The sequence below is a fragment of the Bos indicus x Bos taurus genome, chromosome 4, assembly GCF_003369695.1.
Source record: "Bos indicus x Bos taurus breed Angus x Brahman F1 hybrid chromosome 4, Bos_hybrid_MaternalHap_v2.0, whole genome shotgun sequence".
Taxonomy (NCBI): Eukaryota; Metazoa; Chordata; class Mammalia; order Artiodactyla; family Bovidae; genus Bos; species Bos indicus x Bos taurus.
This window is the reverse complement of record NC_040079.1, coordinates 3,322,617-3,341,545: the sequence shown is the minus strand read 5'-3', so window position 1 is coordinate 3,341,545 and position 18,929 is coordinate 3,322,617. Positions and strand designations below refer to the sequence as shown.

At 46.6% G+C, this 18,929-nt stretch overlaps 1 protein-coding gene across 4 annotated transcripts in view; it reads left to right on the top strand.

Annotated features, from left to right (window-relative positions):
* DPP6 (dipeptidyl peptidase like 6) overlaps positions 1–18,929 on the top strand; it is a 1,064,355-nt gene that overhangs the window by 712,020 nt on the left and 333,406 nt on the right. For all 4 annotated transcript variants that reach the window (XM_027538503.1, XM_027538505.1, XM_027538502.1 and 1 more), the window contains exon 3: positions 8,912–9,010. In XM_027538503.1, the coding sequence (XP_027394304.1) occupies positions 8,912–9,010 (99 nt within the window). The remainder of the gene's footprint in view (positions 1–8,911; positions 9,011–18,929) is intronic.

Genomic DNA, 18,929 nt, shown 5'->3' with positions numbered 1-18,929 from the left:
TTCCAAATAGATAAGTAAATTTTTAAATGGATAATTTATTTAAAACATTGACAATGTTTTGCTTAGACATGTATTTTCTCTTTAAAACTTGACAATGCAGACAAAGCCAGAGAGAGAGAAATTGTAGTACTTTGTCACTAAGCAGCTTGTCTAGAGGCATTCAGATCAAATAGACTCTCCGATAGCTGCAGCTAGTGTATTCTTACCTGGACCTTGACTTTAGTAAACAGACCCGTTTTCTTAGCAATCCTAATGGATTGTTTCTATTTGAAATTAAAAAGAAAAACTATCTTCATTGCAGACAAAATGAAAAAATTGTGTAGATAATGCTAATACATTTAGGGGTAGTTGTAGAAAGAACATGGAATACGAGGTCTATATTCAAATATTAATTGTATTTCTTAGGCACTAGCAGCAAAAGTTTGGAAATTGAAATCTTGAAAATGCTAGTTGTATTACTCGCCTGGGCTGACCTAATGAAGCCACAGAGCGGGTCCAAACAACAGAAATGTATTTTCTCACGGTTCTTGAGTCTTTAAGCCCCAGGTGAAGGGCCAGCAGGGTTGGTTTCTAGTGTGGCCTCTCCTCCCGGCTGCAGATGGACCTGGTCACTGGGTCTCACATTGCTTTTTCTCTGCTTGAATTTGCAGAGGGAGAGAGAGAGAGAGAGCTCTGTCTCTTGTCCTGTCTCCTTACAAGGAGACCAGGGCTACTAGACCAGAGCCTCACGTTTACGATCTCATTTTACTGCCTCCTTCAAGGCTCTGTCGCCAGTACAGTCACATGCAGACTCAGGCTTCCACATGTGCATTGGAGAGAGAGGAGTCGGTTCAGTCCATAACACCGGTACATATGGACATCTGATGCGAAGAACCGACTCATTGGAAAGACCCTGATGCTGGGAAAGATTGAGGGCAGGAGGAGAAGGGGACGACAGAGGATGAGATGGTGGGATGGCATCACCGACTCAATGGATGTGGGTTTGACCTAACTCTGGGAGTTGGTGATGGACAGGGAGGCCTGCTCTGCTGCAGTCCATGGGGTCACAAAGAGTCGGACACAACTGAGCAACATGGATATCTTTGCTGTGTATTATTTTGCCTACACAGTCTGACCTCTGGCCTTCAAAGATTTACATCCATCCCACATACAAAGTATATCCACTCCGTTCTGAGACCCCAGAAGTTTCAAACTATTCCAGAATCAGTTCAAAGTCCAAAATTTCATCAGCTCAGCAGTCCCAAATACCATCATCAATGAGTTATGAGTAAGACTCTGGGTGTACTCTATCCCGGGGTGGAATTCATCACTATTGTGAACCTGTGGGACTAAAGAAATAAGTGGTGTCTTCTCCTGAAAGTAATGGTGACACAGGCATAGGGTAACAGTTATAAGTATTTCTGTTCCAAAAAGGAGAAATTTTAAGGAAAAAAGGGGTTACCAGTTCCAAAACACTTGTAAATTCACTTGGACATACTCCCTGTGTGTTTAAAGTCCTGGGAATAATGGTCTGCGGATTGTAACTCTGTCCTCTGGGGGCATGTTTCTTCTTCATGAAAGGCAGCATGAGTTTGTAGCTGAGTAGGTTTATCAGCATATTTCTTGTCTGAGGAGGCTGGAGGTCTGCCAGCCTTCTTTTATTTCATAGTCTCTGTGTCCTTTTCAGTCCAAGCTGGCAGAGCTTCTGCAGAGATACAATTCTTAAGAACCTGTGGGTTTCCTATGTATGTCATGGGGATTCATTCCATTAGACCAGAGACCCCTCCAGAGGAGTTAGCTACATACTCCCATCTCTGTGTTTGGCTTCTGCTGAGATGGCTGAAAAGATTATGAGTTACACAGTTAGGCTCTTCAATGAGATTTTTATGTGACTGAACACCCTGAGATTCTGATCTTTCTGTCACATTGGCAAAAGTATGTTAAGCCACATCTAGTGAAGTGAATTTCTCAACTTCCGCATGTTTTACAGTCTGGATAAGAGGAGATAATTCTCCAAAGGAAATACAGAAATAGCCAATAAGCACATGAAAAGATGCTCAACACTATTAGGTTTGAAACATTATTCACTCATAAAAAGGAATAAAGTGCTGGTACATGTTATTACATATTATCACATGGAAGAAACTTGAAAATGAAATTACCAATAAAAAAAGATAAGATATTGTATGATTCCATATGAATTACTCATACTAACCAAATGTATAGATACAGAAAACAAATTTTTCATTGCTTAGGATTGGCAAGAAGTGGGTGGACGTGGGGAGTGACTGCTAATGGTGATGGAATTTTAGAGAGGAATAATGCAAATCTTCTAAACTTAGATCATAGCGTTGCTGTTGTTCAGTTGCTCAGTTCTGTCCGACTCTGCAACCCCGTGAACAGCAGCACACCAGGCTTCCCTCTCCTTCACTGTCTCCTGGAGTTTGTTCAAACTCATGTCCATTGAGTCGGTGATGCCACCCAACCATCTCCTCCTCTGTCGTCCCCTTCTCCTCCTGCCCTCGGTCTTTCCCAGCATCAGGGTCTTTTCCAATGAGTCGGCTCTTCGCATCAGGTAGCCAAAGTATTGGAGCTTCAGCTTCAGCGTCAGTCCTTCCAATGAATATTCAGGACTGATTTCCCTTGGGACTGACTGGTTTGATCTCCTTGCAGTCCAAGGGACTGTCAAGAGTCTTCTCCAGCACAATTCAAAAGCCTCAGTTCTTCAGTGCTCAGCCTTCTTTATGGGCCAACTCTGCTGAAGAAAACCATAGCTTTGGCTGTGTGCACCTTTGTCAACAGAGTGATGTCTCTGCTTTTGACTATGCTGTCTGGGTTTGTCATAGCTTTTCTTCCAAGGAGCCAGCGTCTTTTAATTTGGTGGCTGCAGTCACTGTTCCCGCGATTTTGGAGCCCAAGAAAATAAAATTTATCCCTGCTTTCACTTTACCCCTTCTGTTTGCCAAGAAGCAATGGGACTGGATGCCGTGATCTTAGTTTTTTGAATGTTGAGTTTCAAGCCAGTTTTTTTCACTCTCCTCTTGCAACCTCATCAAGAGGCTCTTTAGTTCCTCTTCACCTTCTGCTGTTAGAATAGCATCATCTGCATATCTGAGGTGGTTGATATGTTACCTGGTTTAAATGTCATTGTTCCTAAGCCGTTGATAGTGAAGCATAACTAAATTTATTCTTTCATTAGGACAAGAATCTACTGAAGAAATATGAGTAGTATGTACAGCAGACATCATTATTTATTGTACTTTTTCTATTAGAGAAGAGAAAAGAAATCTAATTGGAATTATTGGACCCAACCTGTAACTGTATCTGGCACAGAGCGCTCATTTAGCACTGACATGCAAGCACAGTGAAGGGAAATGCTCCCTCTGTGTTCACTGAGCTGTTTCCTTTTCTGCACAGCTGTGTTAGGATGCTTGTTAATGGAAAAGGCTGCAGCGACTTGCTTCTCAGCAAACTCTGTGTCATTGGAACTTGTGAATTAACAGTGCAGATGCTGAAAAATAAAAAATTGATTTCCACGTGTTCTTCCGTAGGTGTCTGTATGGAAACGCACACAGATTATCAACTTCTATGGACATAACACACGAGTTTCCCAGTGACTGATTCTGAGCATTAGAGTGGTTTTGCTCTGCATCTCAGGCTGGGGTCTGTCTCCCTGTGGATGTACATCTGACATGCCCACCACTGTCGTTTTCCTCTTGGGTTTTGAAAGCACTTAGTGCTTGACATCACCCACACCGTTCACAGCGGAGTGCCACTTGTTGTGTGCCCGTCATTGTAGGGTGCATTCGTTGGGATCTGATTTGATGGCCAAGTTTTTTCCAGTTAAGGAAATGTATGCCTTGAAAACTTTTTCCCAATCTTTTCTTTATTACAGAAAACATTTTCACCTGGAGAGCAGTGTTCTGTCAAGATCATCATAAACGTTACCTGCGTTTTGTGATTTTATTAGCTTCCTGGCTCTGGAATATGTTATGAGCAAGCCAGATTCTGTGAATAATGTCAGTATTTAAATTCTCCTGCAAATATGGTTAATGCTGGCTTTACTGTCCTCCTGCACACCTTTAGAGAAGCCACTTAACCTCTCAGGAGCTCGGGTCTACTTTCCATAAAATGGCTTTCCTTCCTCCTCCTTGCAGGATTGAGAGGTAGTAATTGTCAGAGTCCTCCAAACATGGCGAAACATTTCAGAGTTGTCACTGTACATCACAAGGACCCAAAGAAACCAGCCCCTCAAAGCAGGACACCAGCTTAACACACGTGAGACCTTGACTCCGAAGAAATAGAAATCTATTAGGCACAGCAGAAAATGACTGAAAAGTTGTTTTCAAAATTATCAATTTGAGAAAAGAGCTTGGAACCTAAGAGCAGATGATCTTGATAAAGCTAATTAGGAATATTAGGAATTAAAATTAATTATTTAGAAATTTAAAACAGCAAAATGAAAGAGCTTGACACACAGGAGATAAAAATTGAGCTGAAGAAATAATGCAAATCCTCCCGCAGACATGAAAATGCAGGAGACCTGGAGGTTCCTGGCGAGGCCCAGCGGGTCTGGAACGACGGAGAGGCAGCCCTGAATTGGAGGGTTACTGATAGCATTCCTGATGCCAAGAGAGGCAGTTCTTAGACTGTGAAGAGTACTGACTGGTGAGCAGGATATTTAAAGAAAAGCCACAACTGGACATTTTTCTAATGGAATTTCAGAATATCAAATATGGGAGACTATGCCTTCCTCGCTGGACATTTTCAGCGCACACTTTCTACTGCACCAGCACCAGCCCACTCAGTCTCCTGAAAACACTGCAGGCATCAATGGCTTCACAGCCTTGCAGTCCTCCCGGCTTGAACGTTCCTCCGTTATGTTACCTTGGCCAGCAGGGTCTTTTCTCAGTTCCCCCTGCTTTTTGCCCTGCAGCCTCCTCCTACACAGCAGGCACAGCCGCCCTCAGCCCTGTCACCCTCGCAGTGTGGCCATTCTGTCCGCGCTGGCTCCATTTCTCTGTGCGATTCTGAGAGTCAGAGTCGCTTCCAGGCTCTTCCGTTTGTGGCTCTTCGGGGCTCAGCCTGACTTCTGAGCATGGCGGTCCCTTGTGCTTGTCCCCTCCTCGGAGGATTTTGGAATGCATCAGGCTGTAAGTCCGTAGCTTAGATAGCGCCTGACCGTGTGAACAAGCCGTCAGGCTCCGGAGGGGCCAGCGGAGAGTGTCTTGAGGAGGGAGGGCTGACTATTGACAGAAACACCTGTCCCGGCTTGAACGGAGCACTTTCTATAGTAATGCTGTAGTATAGAGTAATAGTATAGTAACAGCATACAGTAATGCTGTCACTGGAGAAGGCAGTGGCACCCACTCCAGTGCTCTTGCCTGGAAAACCCCATGGATGGAGGAGCCTGGTGGGCTGCAGTCCATGGGGTCACTAAGAGTCGGGCACAACTGAGCGACTTCCCTTTCACTTTTCACTTTCACGCATTGGAGAAGGGAATGGCAACCCACTCCAGTGCTCCTGCCTGGAGAATCCCAGGGACGGGGGAGCCTGGTGGGCTGCCGTCTACGGGGTTGCGCAGAGTCGGACACGACTGAAGCGACTCAGCAGCAGCAGCAGCAGCAACGCTGCCACTGTAGGCTCTCCCTATTTAAGTCATAGAAGATTTAAAGTATTTAACAAAAAAACCCAAGGAAGTAGTAGTTTTTTAAAAATAAAACACATTTTTGGTGGTCCAGTGGTTAAGCCTCCATGCTTCCAATGCAGGGGGCATGAGTTCGATCCCTGGTCAGGGAAGTTCTGCATGCCATGCAGTGTGGCAAAAAAAAAAAAAAAAATCAACTTTTTGTTTTGATGAATAGAACAATCGTTTGTGAAAAGAAAAACTTCTCAGAAAGTGAATAGATCGGCTTTTCACATTTGACCCAAAGTTTGTTTAAATGGCAGTCTTCCATTCTTGTTGGGCTTCCTATGGATACCAAAATGTGGAGCTAGATCCATCCCTGCATAGAAGTGTTTACTTAGATAAAATGTAAGCTTTACTATGATTAGTTATTTTCTGACCATGTATTTGAGTGTCTGACATATTTACTCTTGTTCTTGCTTTATTTGTTGTATTTTAATTGAAATATATTTGATACTGTGTAAGTTTAGGGCTTCCCAGGTGGGACTAGTGGTAAAGAACGTGCCTGCCAGTGCAGGAGACGTGAAAGAGGCGGGCTCGATCCCTGGGTCGGGAAGATCCCCAGGAGGAGGGCGTGGCAGCCCGCTCCAGTATTCTTGCCTGGAGAATCCTGTGGACAGAGGAGCCTTTCAAGCTACAGTCCACAGGGTCTCAAAGAGTCGGACACGACTGAGTGACTAACACACAGGTTTAAGGTGTGCAACATGTTGGTTTGATGCATTTATATGTTGCAACCAGACACGACTGAGTGACTAACACACAGGTTTAAGGTATGCAACATGTTGGTTTGATGCATTTATATGTTGCAACATGATGCCTTTGTAGGATCAGCTAACACCCTCTGTAAGGCCACATGATTATGTTCTTTTTTAGGGTGGGAAAAATTAAGATCTAGTCTCTTACCAAGTTTGCTGTTTATAGTACAGTTTTGTTGTCTCTAATCACTAAATGTGCATGAGAGCTCCAGGACTTCTTTATCAACTAGTTGTAAATCTACTTCTTAATTACTAGCTCATGGTATAACTTTATTAGATCTATGTCTAGTAATCTTTAAAATTTTCATTTATTGTCTGTTTTCTATACTGAAATGCATCATGCTTGAAGCAGTGTATCTTTTTTCGAGACTGCTTCAGAGGCAGATAAGAAAGTCCTAGAGGGAAGAACTAGGATTGGCTTTAACATGCTTTGATTGGCACCTAGGAGAGCTCCACATACCATCACGTCTAGCAGGAAGGCCACCTCAAGCCTCATCATCCTGTACATTTCAAAAGACTTTTACACGCACTAATCCTATTTGATATGCGAGATACAAGGCAGTGTGCAATGTTTCTGCGAATTTCAGTAATCTTTCATGCCCAGGGAGGCCACAAAAAAGAAACCATAGGAGATGTAACAACATCTATATGCTAGAATCCTAGAAGCTTTGAGGATTTCATTCAGAGATTATCATTTTTTCATTCTGTAATATAAAAAATTTTTTTTGTTTCCCCAACCTGCCACAGACTTTGAAACAGAAAGCTGAAAGAGGCAAAGGGTACTGTTGAGGGCAAGCACTATGACAGCCCAAGAAGTGAAGGCTGGCTCAACAGCCAGAACTGGAGAGAAACAGACATAACAACCAAACATCCCCGTGTAAAAACGCAGTGAGCTGAAACCACCTCACGCAGGATGCACAGACCTACACACCCTAATTAACAGTCCTGATAACCCCACGCAGCAGCCCAGCACAAAACCAGAAGAAATGAGGGCCTGAATCTCCAGGAAAAGGGCAGCAAAGGAGGCATCTTTTATTTCACAGAGCAGGGTCGTAAATAAACATTCTACGTAAATGATGGACATCAAAGTTAAGATAAAGAATGTCTTGTTAGTATAACAGCAGCGAGGGTGGTTTGATGTCCTGTCCAGTGGGGGTCTCGGGGGGAGAGGTATACTTGCTTTACAATGTGCTGTTAGTTTCTGCTGTTCAGCAGCATGACTCAGCTGTAAGTGTGCACACGGCCCCTCCCTCTTGAGCCTCCCCCCACCGCCCCCAGCCCACCCCTCTGTATCCGCAGAGAGATGGCCTCCCCAAGCCAAGCTCCTTGCTTAACACGCAGCTTCCCACTCGCTGTCTGTGCATGGTTGTATGGCTCTGTCAGTCCCAGCCTCCTGGTCTTCCCATCTCCTGCCCCCGCCACTTCCACACCTTCTGTTCCCTGCGTTTGCGTCTCTGTTCCTGCCCGGCTTTAATCTGCTCAGACTCACAGGTCAGAAGGTGGACAGCCTATTGTCTTGTCAAAGTAGATGAATGAATTTTTGTGCCTGTAATGAGAGAACCTCTCTGAGGCAGATCTAAATCCCCAGAAACTTCAGCCTTAGGAAGTAGGATAAAAGCTGCCAGGTTCCTAAAGTCTCCCCGCTGGTGTCATTACCTGAATACCTCCTCTTTGGATGGATGGTCAAGTCTTATTCCGGGTGCTTACTCCCAAGCCTGCTGATCCAGGGGAGGCGGGGAGGTCAGAATCTGGTAGTTTGCATGCAGAATTTGGGGTATATCCTTATCTGGAGGACTAATCCCCAACCTGAAAGCAGCCAGGAACGAGTGAGGCATATGGGGAATAAATACCTAAGGAACGTGCTACTTGTTTTTGGATTTCAGGCACCCAGTGTGGTGTTTGCGGTTGCCATTATGAATGCTTAATGAATGACTGGTTACATAATACAGTTGTGATCCCTTCTGTTTTTTTTTAACTATTTCCAGCTTATTGCTCATCAGTCAGTTTTTCAACAGTTATTTACCGTCATATCTAAGAAATACGGTTATTTACGTTTTACAGGTCGAGAGGGCATAATGATGCCATTTTACTGTACTGAGTCCCCTTACCATAGCTTTCGATAGCTTTGTTCTGATTGTTTAGTCCTGCAGACACGTCCAATTCTTTTGTGACCCCGTGGTCTGTAGCCCACCCACCAGGCTCCTCTGTCCGTGGGATTTCTCAGGCAAGAATACTGGAGTGGGTTGCCATTTCCTTCTCCTGGGGATCAAACTGGTGTCTCCCGCATTGGCAGGCGGATTTTTTTTTTTACCACTGAGCGACCTGGTATTGATAAAAGCAAAAAGCATGCCTGGCTTTTGTTCAGCACTATGTATAGAAGTTATGTTTAACCCTGTATACTATTTCGGGGTGGCAATCAGAATGTTTTATGGTCCTCTTTTTTTTAACCAAGAAATAAAATTTTTTGTCTCTGTGCCTTGCTCTTTTCTAGCGGAAGATAACAGTCTGTCTCAAAAGAAGAAGGTGACTGTGGAAGACCTCTTCAGTGAAGATTTCAAAATCCACGACCCCGAGGCTAAGTGGATAAGTGGTGAGTCCTGAGTGCATCTGGGGACTCACGCTCCTACTCTCTGCCCCTCTTTGAGAGCTTGGGTTCTGTCATCTGCCTTTCACCGTCTCTCTCTGGCTGTAGAAGTGGGTCCACAGAGCTCTTGCTCTGGTCGTCATCTCATCATCATTCTAAGAAAATGTGTATCTGGTCAAATCAGGCTGCTCCTTCATGAGAAATGGGTCTTCGGTGTCGCCTCCGTGAATCCGTGCCTCTCAGACCCAGACGTGAGATGTTGCTAAGCAACAGGACAGGGGGAGACACAGCTGAGCCTTCCTCCCTCCTCCGCATTTCTTTATTCCCTTTTGTGCTCCTCTCGCTTTCACTCCCGGCTAGGTCCAGGCACCAAAAGGAACTGAAAGGATTCTTCTAGAATGCTGCCTAGTGAAGGGAACAGTGGAGTTCAGTGCCCACATGCGGATAACTTAATCTTCCTCTCGAGTTTTAGTCTAGATGAAATCTTGTTTTCTTGTTTGGGGATTTTTTTTTTAAACCACAAAGCAATATAGACCTGGAGGTGAAAGGCAGTTTGTTTACATTTGTTGGTTCAAAATAGTCTATTTCCTTTAGTTGGGTCTGAAATAATTCTATACTGCAGTCCTGGGGGAAAAAGATGTAAGTGACTGCTCCCCCATCCTCTGCAGGCTTCTCTGCATCCCTCTTGCACAGTCTGGTCCTAGAACCTCTCCAGTTATCTCCACAGATACTGTTTTCATTTCGTCTTAGCCTCCATGGGATGCACTTGAAAACTGATCCTCGGGGCAGAGAACCTTTGTAGTGGAATACTAGAGGTCTAGTTCACAGCCTGGCTTTTATGGTAAATGAGGCCGAGAGAGGTTGAGTGACCTCTCTGAGGTCATAGAGCTAGTTAGTGACACAGCTGAAGCTGGGAGCCTGTCTCCTAACTTCCTCCCCATTTTGTGCTCTTTCCACCGATACTTTGTTGAATGACACTGTGTCCTATTTTCTCGCTGTCAAGCTCCTCTGAAATGCCATTTATGCTTTCCGAACTGTCGAAAAGCAACCAGCGATGACTCTTTGCCTTCCGTCTCCCACTGGGCAGTAGCTTCTCCTTTGTCCTTCACTGCGGCTTCCGTATTAATTTCTGGTTCTTAGATTTGCTTATTTAAAAATGAAAGGAGTGGCTGAATCTCAGAGGGAATGTATTTTATAAGAGGCAATTGGGAAGAAATGAGAGCAGCGTGCTGTGAATACCAGTGGGAGGCACACACGGAAATCCAAATCATTGATGGAGCCAAGGTCTTTGTTGTTGGACGAAATACTTTTACCTTTGGTGCTGAGGGGACTTGGCATCGGCTTCCTGCTTGTGTATACCCATCGCAGAGGAAGGATTGAGCACTGATCGCATGCTCTGGGCCAGACCTTGGGAATAAAAGATGATGACTGTCTTAAGGAGCACAGCATCATTCGGGAGACAAACAGCGACCAATGGCAGTCGTGACACAACATGCAGCAAGGATGTGATTTCCTCGTTCTTCCCGAGAAGGAGTTTCAAAGATGGTGCATACACTCGGTCTCAAAGGTAGAGGGTTCAGAGGCAATCGGAGGGGGGCCCTGCCAAGACCCCATGAGTGCTCAAATAATATAGGCAAGCCTTTAGAATAGAGTGTCCATGCCCTCCGGCTCAGCCTGCCTCAGCATTTCCTATGCAGACAATGTAAAAAGTGTAGGCAGAGATCTGGAGACTCAAGGGCACCCAAGTTTCTATAGGAACCTGCGGTGGTTGCTGTTATAAGGCGTTGGTCTTTCATGAACTAATTTATAATACAGAGGCATGGAGCTGGTCCTGAGATGTGCTGGCTTTCTGGCCAAAATTTCACTCTATCCACAAAGTTGGGAGTTAATACAAGAAGTCAGGAAGTGGCCTTGTGCCCAGCAGAAAATGCCCAGCAGGTTAAATCTACTCATAAGATGACCTGTGGTTCAAAGAAACATGCCTTTTATGTCCAGGAGCTTTTGTAAGAGGAGTCTTTCTTTGTAATTGTAGGCCCAGTGTGAAGTTTTGTTGTGGGATAACCAAGTAGTCAGGTCTCCCCAGAGACCAGGCACCATCAGAAATCTAAGGGAACATAACTGTTTCCTCCCCCAACCCTATTTTCTAGCTGCCCCCTCCTCCTTTCACTGATTCCTCTTCCTGATCAGTCTCTTTCTTCCTGCTCCTTGAAGATGCAGTAGCTTAAAGTGAATGAAGTGACTTTGTGGTGACTAACTGTGCCTTACACTGTGAGGTTTACAAATGCCATAAAGAATTCATTCATTTTTTAACCTTACAAGTCTAAATGTGAAAACCCAGGGAAAGAATCCTACATTTCGTAGGATCGTGGATTGTCGTGGAGCTGAGATGAGCTTTAGAAATGATCAGAACATTAATTCATTTAATTAGTGTTTATTGAGTGTCTACACGGAGAAGGCAATGGCACCCCACTGCAGTACCCTCGCCTGGAAAATCCCATGGATGGAGGAGCCTGGTGGGCTGCAGTCCATGGGGTCGCGAAGAGTTGGACACGACTGAGCGACTTCACTTTCACTTTTCACTTTCATGCATTGGAGAAGGAAATGGCAACCCACTCCGGTGTTCTTGACTGGAGAATCCCAGGGACGGGGGAGCCTGATGGGCTGCTGTCTATGGGGTCGCACAGAGTTGGACACGACTGAAGCGACTTAGCAGCAGCAGCAGCAGCAGCAGCGAGTGTCTACAATGTGGCAGGCAAGTTGCTGGACCCCCAGAAAGACATGCTTTTGCCCACGGAACAGTTTCCCTCCGGGTGACTTGGAGTCACCACCACCACCACCACCATCTACCACCATCATCACTACAACAGCCTCATTCTTCTCCTCTTCTTCCTCCTTTCTCCTCTGTCTGCACTTCCTCCCCTTCTTCTTCCTTGCTGTCAACATCAGCACCACCACCACCACCATCATCACATCACCATCATTATTATCATCAGCATATCACCACCATCATCATCACCATCATCTACTGGGGGCTTCCCATATCTTAAGTTCTGGGCTAAGTGCTTTGCACACTTTAAATCAATGAATTCTCACAGTTACCATTATTCACTTGGCCTTCCCGGGGGGCACTAGTGGTAAGGAACCCACATGCCAATCCAGGAGACATAAGAGACGTGGGTTCAATCCCTGGGTCAGGAAGGTTTCCTGGAGGAGGGGATGGCAGCCCACTCCAGTACTCTTGCCTGGAGAATCCCATGGACAGAGGAGCCTGGCGGGCTGCAGTCCATGGGGTTGCAAAGAGTCGGACACGACTGAGGGACTTGGCACACACACACACACCGTTATTCACATTTTACAGATGAGGAAGCTGAGCCAACTGTGTTTAAATGACTTGATCAATATCACATGGTTAATAAGTAGCAAAATTCAGATTCAAACCTATAAACAGCTGCACTGGTGTCTGTAAATAGCTACATTGTATAGAACCAAAGTCTGCAGTCAGTCTCTTCAACCTCCCTGGCTACATTGTGTGTTTAACCAAGACTGTAGGTTATGAGTATTTCAGAATTATTGCCATTCCTTAACTTCTCTATTTTAGGACTCCTTATTCCCATGGTGCCTATGTTGAAATAACAGAACACAAGTGATCAAGAAAAATGGTGCAATTCCCCAAGAAAGAGACTTGACATTTTTAGTGAACATTAACCATTAAAGTTAACAAACGTATTATCTTCAGTTTAATATTGGAGTTAATCATGTAGAACTAATACATTTTATTTATCAGGGAAAAAATGAATTGGAGTTACATTTCTCCTCACCCCCTGTCATCCTGGGGACACTTTTTTGATCTACCTTTTCTGAAAATGATTGATGTAACAGCCTTCTAATTCTCCCGTGTCCTAAAGCCCTTGTACACCTCCCTCAGGTATTTGTTGCAGCTAAGGAAACGGCAACCCATTCCAGTGTTCTTGTCTGGAGAATCCCAGGGACAGGGGAGCCTGATGGGCTGCCGTCTATGGGGTCACACAGAGTCGGACACGACTGAAGCGACTTAGCAGCAGCAGCCTATTGAGATGTATGGAACAGTATAGCTGGCAACATCTGAGTTCACTCAAACTCCCACCTGCAAAGGAAGAGGCCTGTGCTTCCTGCAATTACCCAGGGTGTGGTCACTCATTTGCTTAGTTGAATAAACTCTTCTGTCTTTTGTAAGTGACCACACTGGACTTCTCAGCCTTCTGTACCTCTGACTGTGCTGTGCTGGGATGCTGTGATATGAGGTGGCCTCTGTGATGCGCTCTTAGGTTACTTCAGACGCTTAAGTCTGTTTACCTCCATGGATCCATCTTCCTGGGCTCTCCTTGTCTACTCATTCTTTCCAGCTCCTAGATGATAAATCGTTTCAGACCTTCTTCTCTTTCCTTACCCCTCCAAACCTTCTTCCCATTCTACTTCCCATCCAAACCTACCAGGAGAAAGAAAAAGAATACTCCCACCATCTCACCTCCTTACCCGCCAGTGTCTGCACCTGCCATGCGCTCTGCGCCTCCCCCAGCCTGAAACCGCAGTGTGACCTGTCTGCTCAGCCCCTAGAAGTTAGGGGTGAATGTGCCTCGCTTACTTGAGGAATGACTGCAGCACATATCTCCTTTCTTCTCTCTATGTCGGTGTTTCATCTCTGTGTTAGATTATTCACATCATCAAGCAGATATACTGCTGCTTGGGTCTCCAAAAACACGCGGAAGGCTCAGCTGGGCTCCACCTTCCCCGCCAGGCGCTGCCCGATTTCTTGTTCCTATTCGCAACTGGAAATGGGTGCCCCTGTATCGTCCCCAGGTACTTCTCCAGCTCTTGCTAAGCCCACTCTGGTTAGGCTTTCTCCCGTAGGACGCCCTGCCCCTTCTCTTGTCGAGGTCACCAGGAGCCTCCAGGTTGCTAGAGTCCACCATCGCATCCCAGACCTCTGCTCAGTCTGCCCGTCAGCAGCATCTGACACAACCCACCCCTCCCTCCGCCTGCACCGGCTCTCTCACTCGACCTCCGTGCCGTCACGTTCTCTTGGTTTAGTCTCTGCCTCCTGAGCTGCTGTTTCTGACTTCTGATGTTGGTGGGCCTGGGTCTCAGTCTTCCCCTTCTCTTTCGGTGTCTACACTCACCCCCTCCGAGTTTCCATCTAGTCTCATGACTTAAAATATTCTCCGCCTACTGATGACCCCTAACTTATTCTCCAGACCAGACCTCTCCCCTGAAGTTCTCAGATGTCTCACAGACATACAACCCTGACTTTAATATCACCAAATATGAGTTCACCCCCTCCTCGCCAAAAAAAAAGCGGCCGCACCATCCACGTGCTAAGTTGCTTCAGTCCTGTCCGACTCTGTGCAGCCCCATGGACTGTAGCCCACCAGGCTCCTCTGTCTGTCTCCAGGTAAGAGTACTAGAGTGGGTTGCCATTTCCTCCTCCAGGGGATCTTCCCAACCCAGGGATGGAACCCCCATCTCTTATGTCTCCTACATTGGCAGCCAGCTTCTTTACCCCTAGCGCCACCTGGGAAGTCCCATCCACAGCCACTCCCAAATCAGTTGATGAGAAATTTGTTCTTCTGGCAGAACAGGCTGAAAGACTTGGAGTCATCGTTGTCTCCACTCTTTTTCGTGTACTTCATATCTAATCCATCAAGAACTTCTGCCAGCTCTGCCTTCAGGATACGCAGTGTCCGTCTTACCCTCAGACACTCCTGGCTGACATCGGCCTTTTTGTCTCAGTTCATGTAAAGGATGCAGGACTGGAGACAGGCGTGGCGTCAGGCAGGACCAGGCCCCATGCTCCTCAGTGGCCCCTCAGGCCAGGGCTCTGGTTCAAGGCGGACCAGGTGCCGTGCTCCTCAGTGGCCCCTCAGGCCAGGGCTCTGGTTCAAGGTGGGAATCATTACATGGCTGGGTGGACTGCTTTTGTTTCTACCTTTTGGTGTCTGGAATCTTTAGTAAAGTACCCAGTCTGTGGCCATCTGCTGGCCCTTCTGGAACATTTTCCCGTTTGCGACTTAAACAACTGACTTTTAAAGATAAGGAAACTTATGGATCTGCCACTTTACGTGGAATGGTTGGAAGTTCTTTCTGATGAAGCTGGTTTAAGCAGACGTCTGACTGTGGGAACCCTTCGAGTAGGCTGTCTGGGGGAGGGGGTCCCACATGTCCCACATGGAGCAGCAGCCACAGAGGCCCTGGGGCAGAACCCTACCTGGGATACCCCATCGACAGTGAGCAGCCACGGGGAAGACCCACCCAGGAGCCCAGAGGGGGACAACATCCGACCAGGTGATGCAGGCTCTTGGGAGGGGGTGGTGGCCAGTGAGAAAGGGTTCCATTCAGAGAAACAGAGGGGTCGAGTGTGCTCTGTTGGAACTGAAGGGTAGAGAGTGGTAAAACTGCACTGTGAGAGCTTAGGTGTGTGTGCTGTATCAAATTTTTTATTATACCTGAGTTACATAGTTATTGTACTAAAGTAGAAAACAGAGAATGCTATTTTAAAGGATAAAAATAAATCCCCTGTAATAAAATTACATTTCCACATTTATCCTCTTAGATGTAATTGGTGGGACAATGCTGACCATGTTTACTACATGGGGGAAACTTTATAACACATTATCATAAACATATTTCAATGTAAATAAATGTCTATTTCCATGAACGTGTTAATGTCTCAATAGGCTCTCAGTACATCAGTTCAGTTCAGTGGCCCAGTTGTGTCTGACTCTGCGACCCCATGGACTGCAGCATGTTAGGCCTCCTTGTCCATCACCAACTCCTGGAGCTTGCTCAAACTCATGTCCATCAAGTCGGTGATGCCATCCAACCATCTCATCCTCTGTTGACCCGTTCTCCTCCCGCCTTCAATCTTTCCCAGCATCAAGGTCTTTTCCAATGAGTCAGCTCTTCGAATCAGGTGACCAAAATACTGGAGTTTCAGCTTCAGCATCAGTCCTTCCAATGAATATAAGGTGATTTAATTCAGTCAGTCTGCAGAGAGTGGAAGTTTCAGCTGTGAGTGGAGACAGAGTGACAGATGTCAAAAGCCACGGTGAACCGTGCATGAATAAGATGTTCTGGTGCGCAGACGTGGGGGTGGGAAGATAGGCACGGGATGCCTCGAGGTGGGCCTTGGTTAGCGAGCGCAATCTCTGCCTGGCTGGAGTCAGCTCCTGTGGTTAGATGAGTGCAGAGCAGAAGCTGATGAGAGAGAACTCTGTGGAATGTGCTTTAAGTGCTGAGAACAGGGCTTGGAGCTCCGTGAGGAGTGGGAGCCACGTGGAGACGTGGGAAGTGCACATCACGTGGGAGCTGCTCACGCTCTCCCGGGCAGAAGGGGCCCAAGGAGGCGGCATCAGAGAAGACCTGGGAGAAGAGGGTGCCAAAGAGGTGGTGCTCGGCCGCCTTGCGATGGCAGGTGGAGGGCACAGAGGTGAGAAACGGCCCCCCGGCGGCCGAATACCCACACGTGCCCCAGGAGTACATTTACTGCAAGTCTCTCATACAATGGGTTGGGTTTCGTTGCCCTTCATCAGACTGCTTTATGTGGCAGATCAGTTCAGTTCAGTTCAGTTCAGTCACTCAGTCGTGTTCGACTCTTTGCAACCCCATGGACTACAGCACACTAGGCCTCCCTGTCCATCACCAACTCCCAGAGCTTGCTCAAACTCATGTCCATCGAGTCAGTGATGCCATCCAACCATCTCATCCTCTGTCGTCCCCTTCTCCTCCCGCCTTCAATCTTTCCCAACTTCAGGGTCTTTTCCAATGAGTCAGTTCTTCACATCAGGTAGCCAAAGTATCGGAGTTTCAGCTTCAGCAACAGTCCATCCAATGAATATTCAGGACTGATTTCCTTTAGGATTAACTGGTTGGATCTCCTTGCAGTCCAAGGGACTCTCAAGAGTCTTCTCCAACACCACTGTTCAAAAGCATCAATTCTTTGGCGCTCAGCTTTCTTTATAGTCGAACTCTCAGATCCATACATGACCACTGGAAAAACCATAGCTTTGACTAGATGGACCTTTGTTGCTAAAGTAATGTCTCTGCTTTTTAATATGCCTAGGTTTGTCATAGCTGTCTTCCAAGGAGAAAGGGTCTTTTAATTTCAAGGCTGCAGTCACCATCCGCAGTGATTTTGGAGCCCCCCTCAAAAAAACATAAAGTCTGTCACTGTTTCCATTGTTTCCCCATCTGTTTGCCATGAAGTGATGGGACTGGATGCCACGATCTTGTTTTCTGAATGTTGAGTTTTAAGCCAACTTTTTCACTCTCCTCTTTCACTTTCATCAAGAGGCTCTTTAGTTCTTCTCCACTTTCTGCCACAGGGTTGTGTCATCTGCATATCTGAGGTTACTAACCCTGTTTCAGACTGTAATGGGGGGAAGGCTAATTCCCAAAACAGGGGGTGATATTTGTATCTGCTGCTGCTATCCAGTCATTAAGTCGTGTCCGACCCTTTGCGACCCCGTGGACTGTAGCACACCAGGCTCCCCTGTCCCCCACTGTTTCCCGGAGTTTGCTCAAATTCATGGCCATTGAGTCGGTGACGCAGACAGCTTTGTCTTTCTGTTCATCACACTTGCCAGCAACAGGAAAACAGTCTCCCTCTGTATTTGTGGGGTCGGCCGCTCTGCACAGGTAGCCTGAAGCCACAGCACCCCGAGGGACTCCTGGATGACACACCTTCTCAGGAAGCATATTTGCTGTTGCAGATTCCCTCTTAGGAAGGCAGCCTGGGCTGAACCTTGGCAACCAGCTGACGAGCCTGCAGCCTGTGGCCTGAGCAAGCCGAGGCACCCACACCCGTCAGGGGACCCGCCCTCCCTGCCCAGCGTCTTCAGGACGCAGCCGGGCCCAGGGCTAGTTGGCAGAAACTGCTGCCGGGGCTAGATCGGCTTGTCTGCCAGCTCCAGGCAAGGCCTGGCCTCCCAGTCCGCCCGCTCTCTGGACTTGAGTGGAACATGGCGAAAGCCCGAGGCGGCTGCTGGCTCCGGAGCCCCTCCGCTGTTTGTTGTTTCTCATTTCCATTCATCCAGGCGCCGTGAGGGAAGAGCCCTCCCTGTCTCTCAGATGCGATATGAGAGAGACTGTAAAATTGGAGAAAATTACTTCCTTTGAATGTCGGGAAATATCAGCTGGCTGGTTGATCCTGGGAAAGTATATGTTTTAGAAGATAAAATTGAGATAGTTCACAAAGCTCAAAGCAGCCTGATTTCCATATTTACTTTCTCCTCTTCTCTATTGTTATTCTGAAAGACCAGATGCATTTCTTTTTCTAAAGCTCAGGGGGTGGGGGGGATGAAGGAGGGATTCCAGTTTATAAAGGTTTGGGTATTTCCGCTGCTTTTCAAAAGCTACATTTTTCAATTGAAACTATTAAGTCTTTAGAATTGCAGAGTCAAAAAGTTCCCCTAAGGATTGTTTGGTGCCACCTGTACCCGTCAGCCAGCAGTCACTGCAGAGGAATGCCCAGAGAGGTCAGGTCTCAAAAAGTGAAAATGTTCTTTCATGGCTCGGTACTAGAGGAGAGAAGTATATAGTTATCGTTTGAAGTCATTACATAGAATGCACGTTGAAGAGCATCACTGCCTGATTAAAGCCCATGAGAAACAGATGAAATACGATTAGAGTACACGTTTGGGTAAAACCCCAATTACTGAACAGTTTTCGAGATCTCCCCTTGCTCAGGGGAAGAGAAACCCAGTTGTCTGGCGTGAGGCCAGCTATGCCGCAGACTGTCTCAGCGCAGTGAAGCTTGTTCCCACCAGTGCTCCCGGATGTATCCTCAGACTGAGGTGCTTTCAGCAGCCCCCCGTCTGCATCGTCCTGCCTTCTTCTTAATGCAACGCCCACACTTCCAGTGTGAGAGCTAAAATGATTATCTGCCTACTGT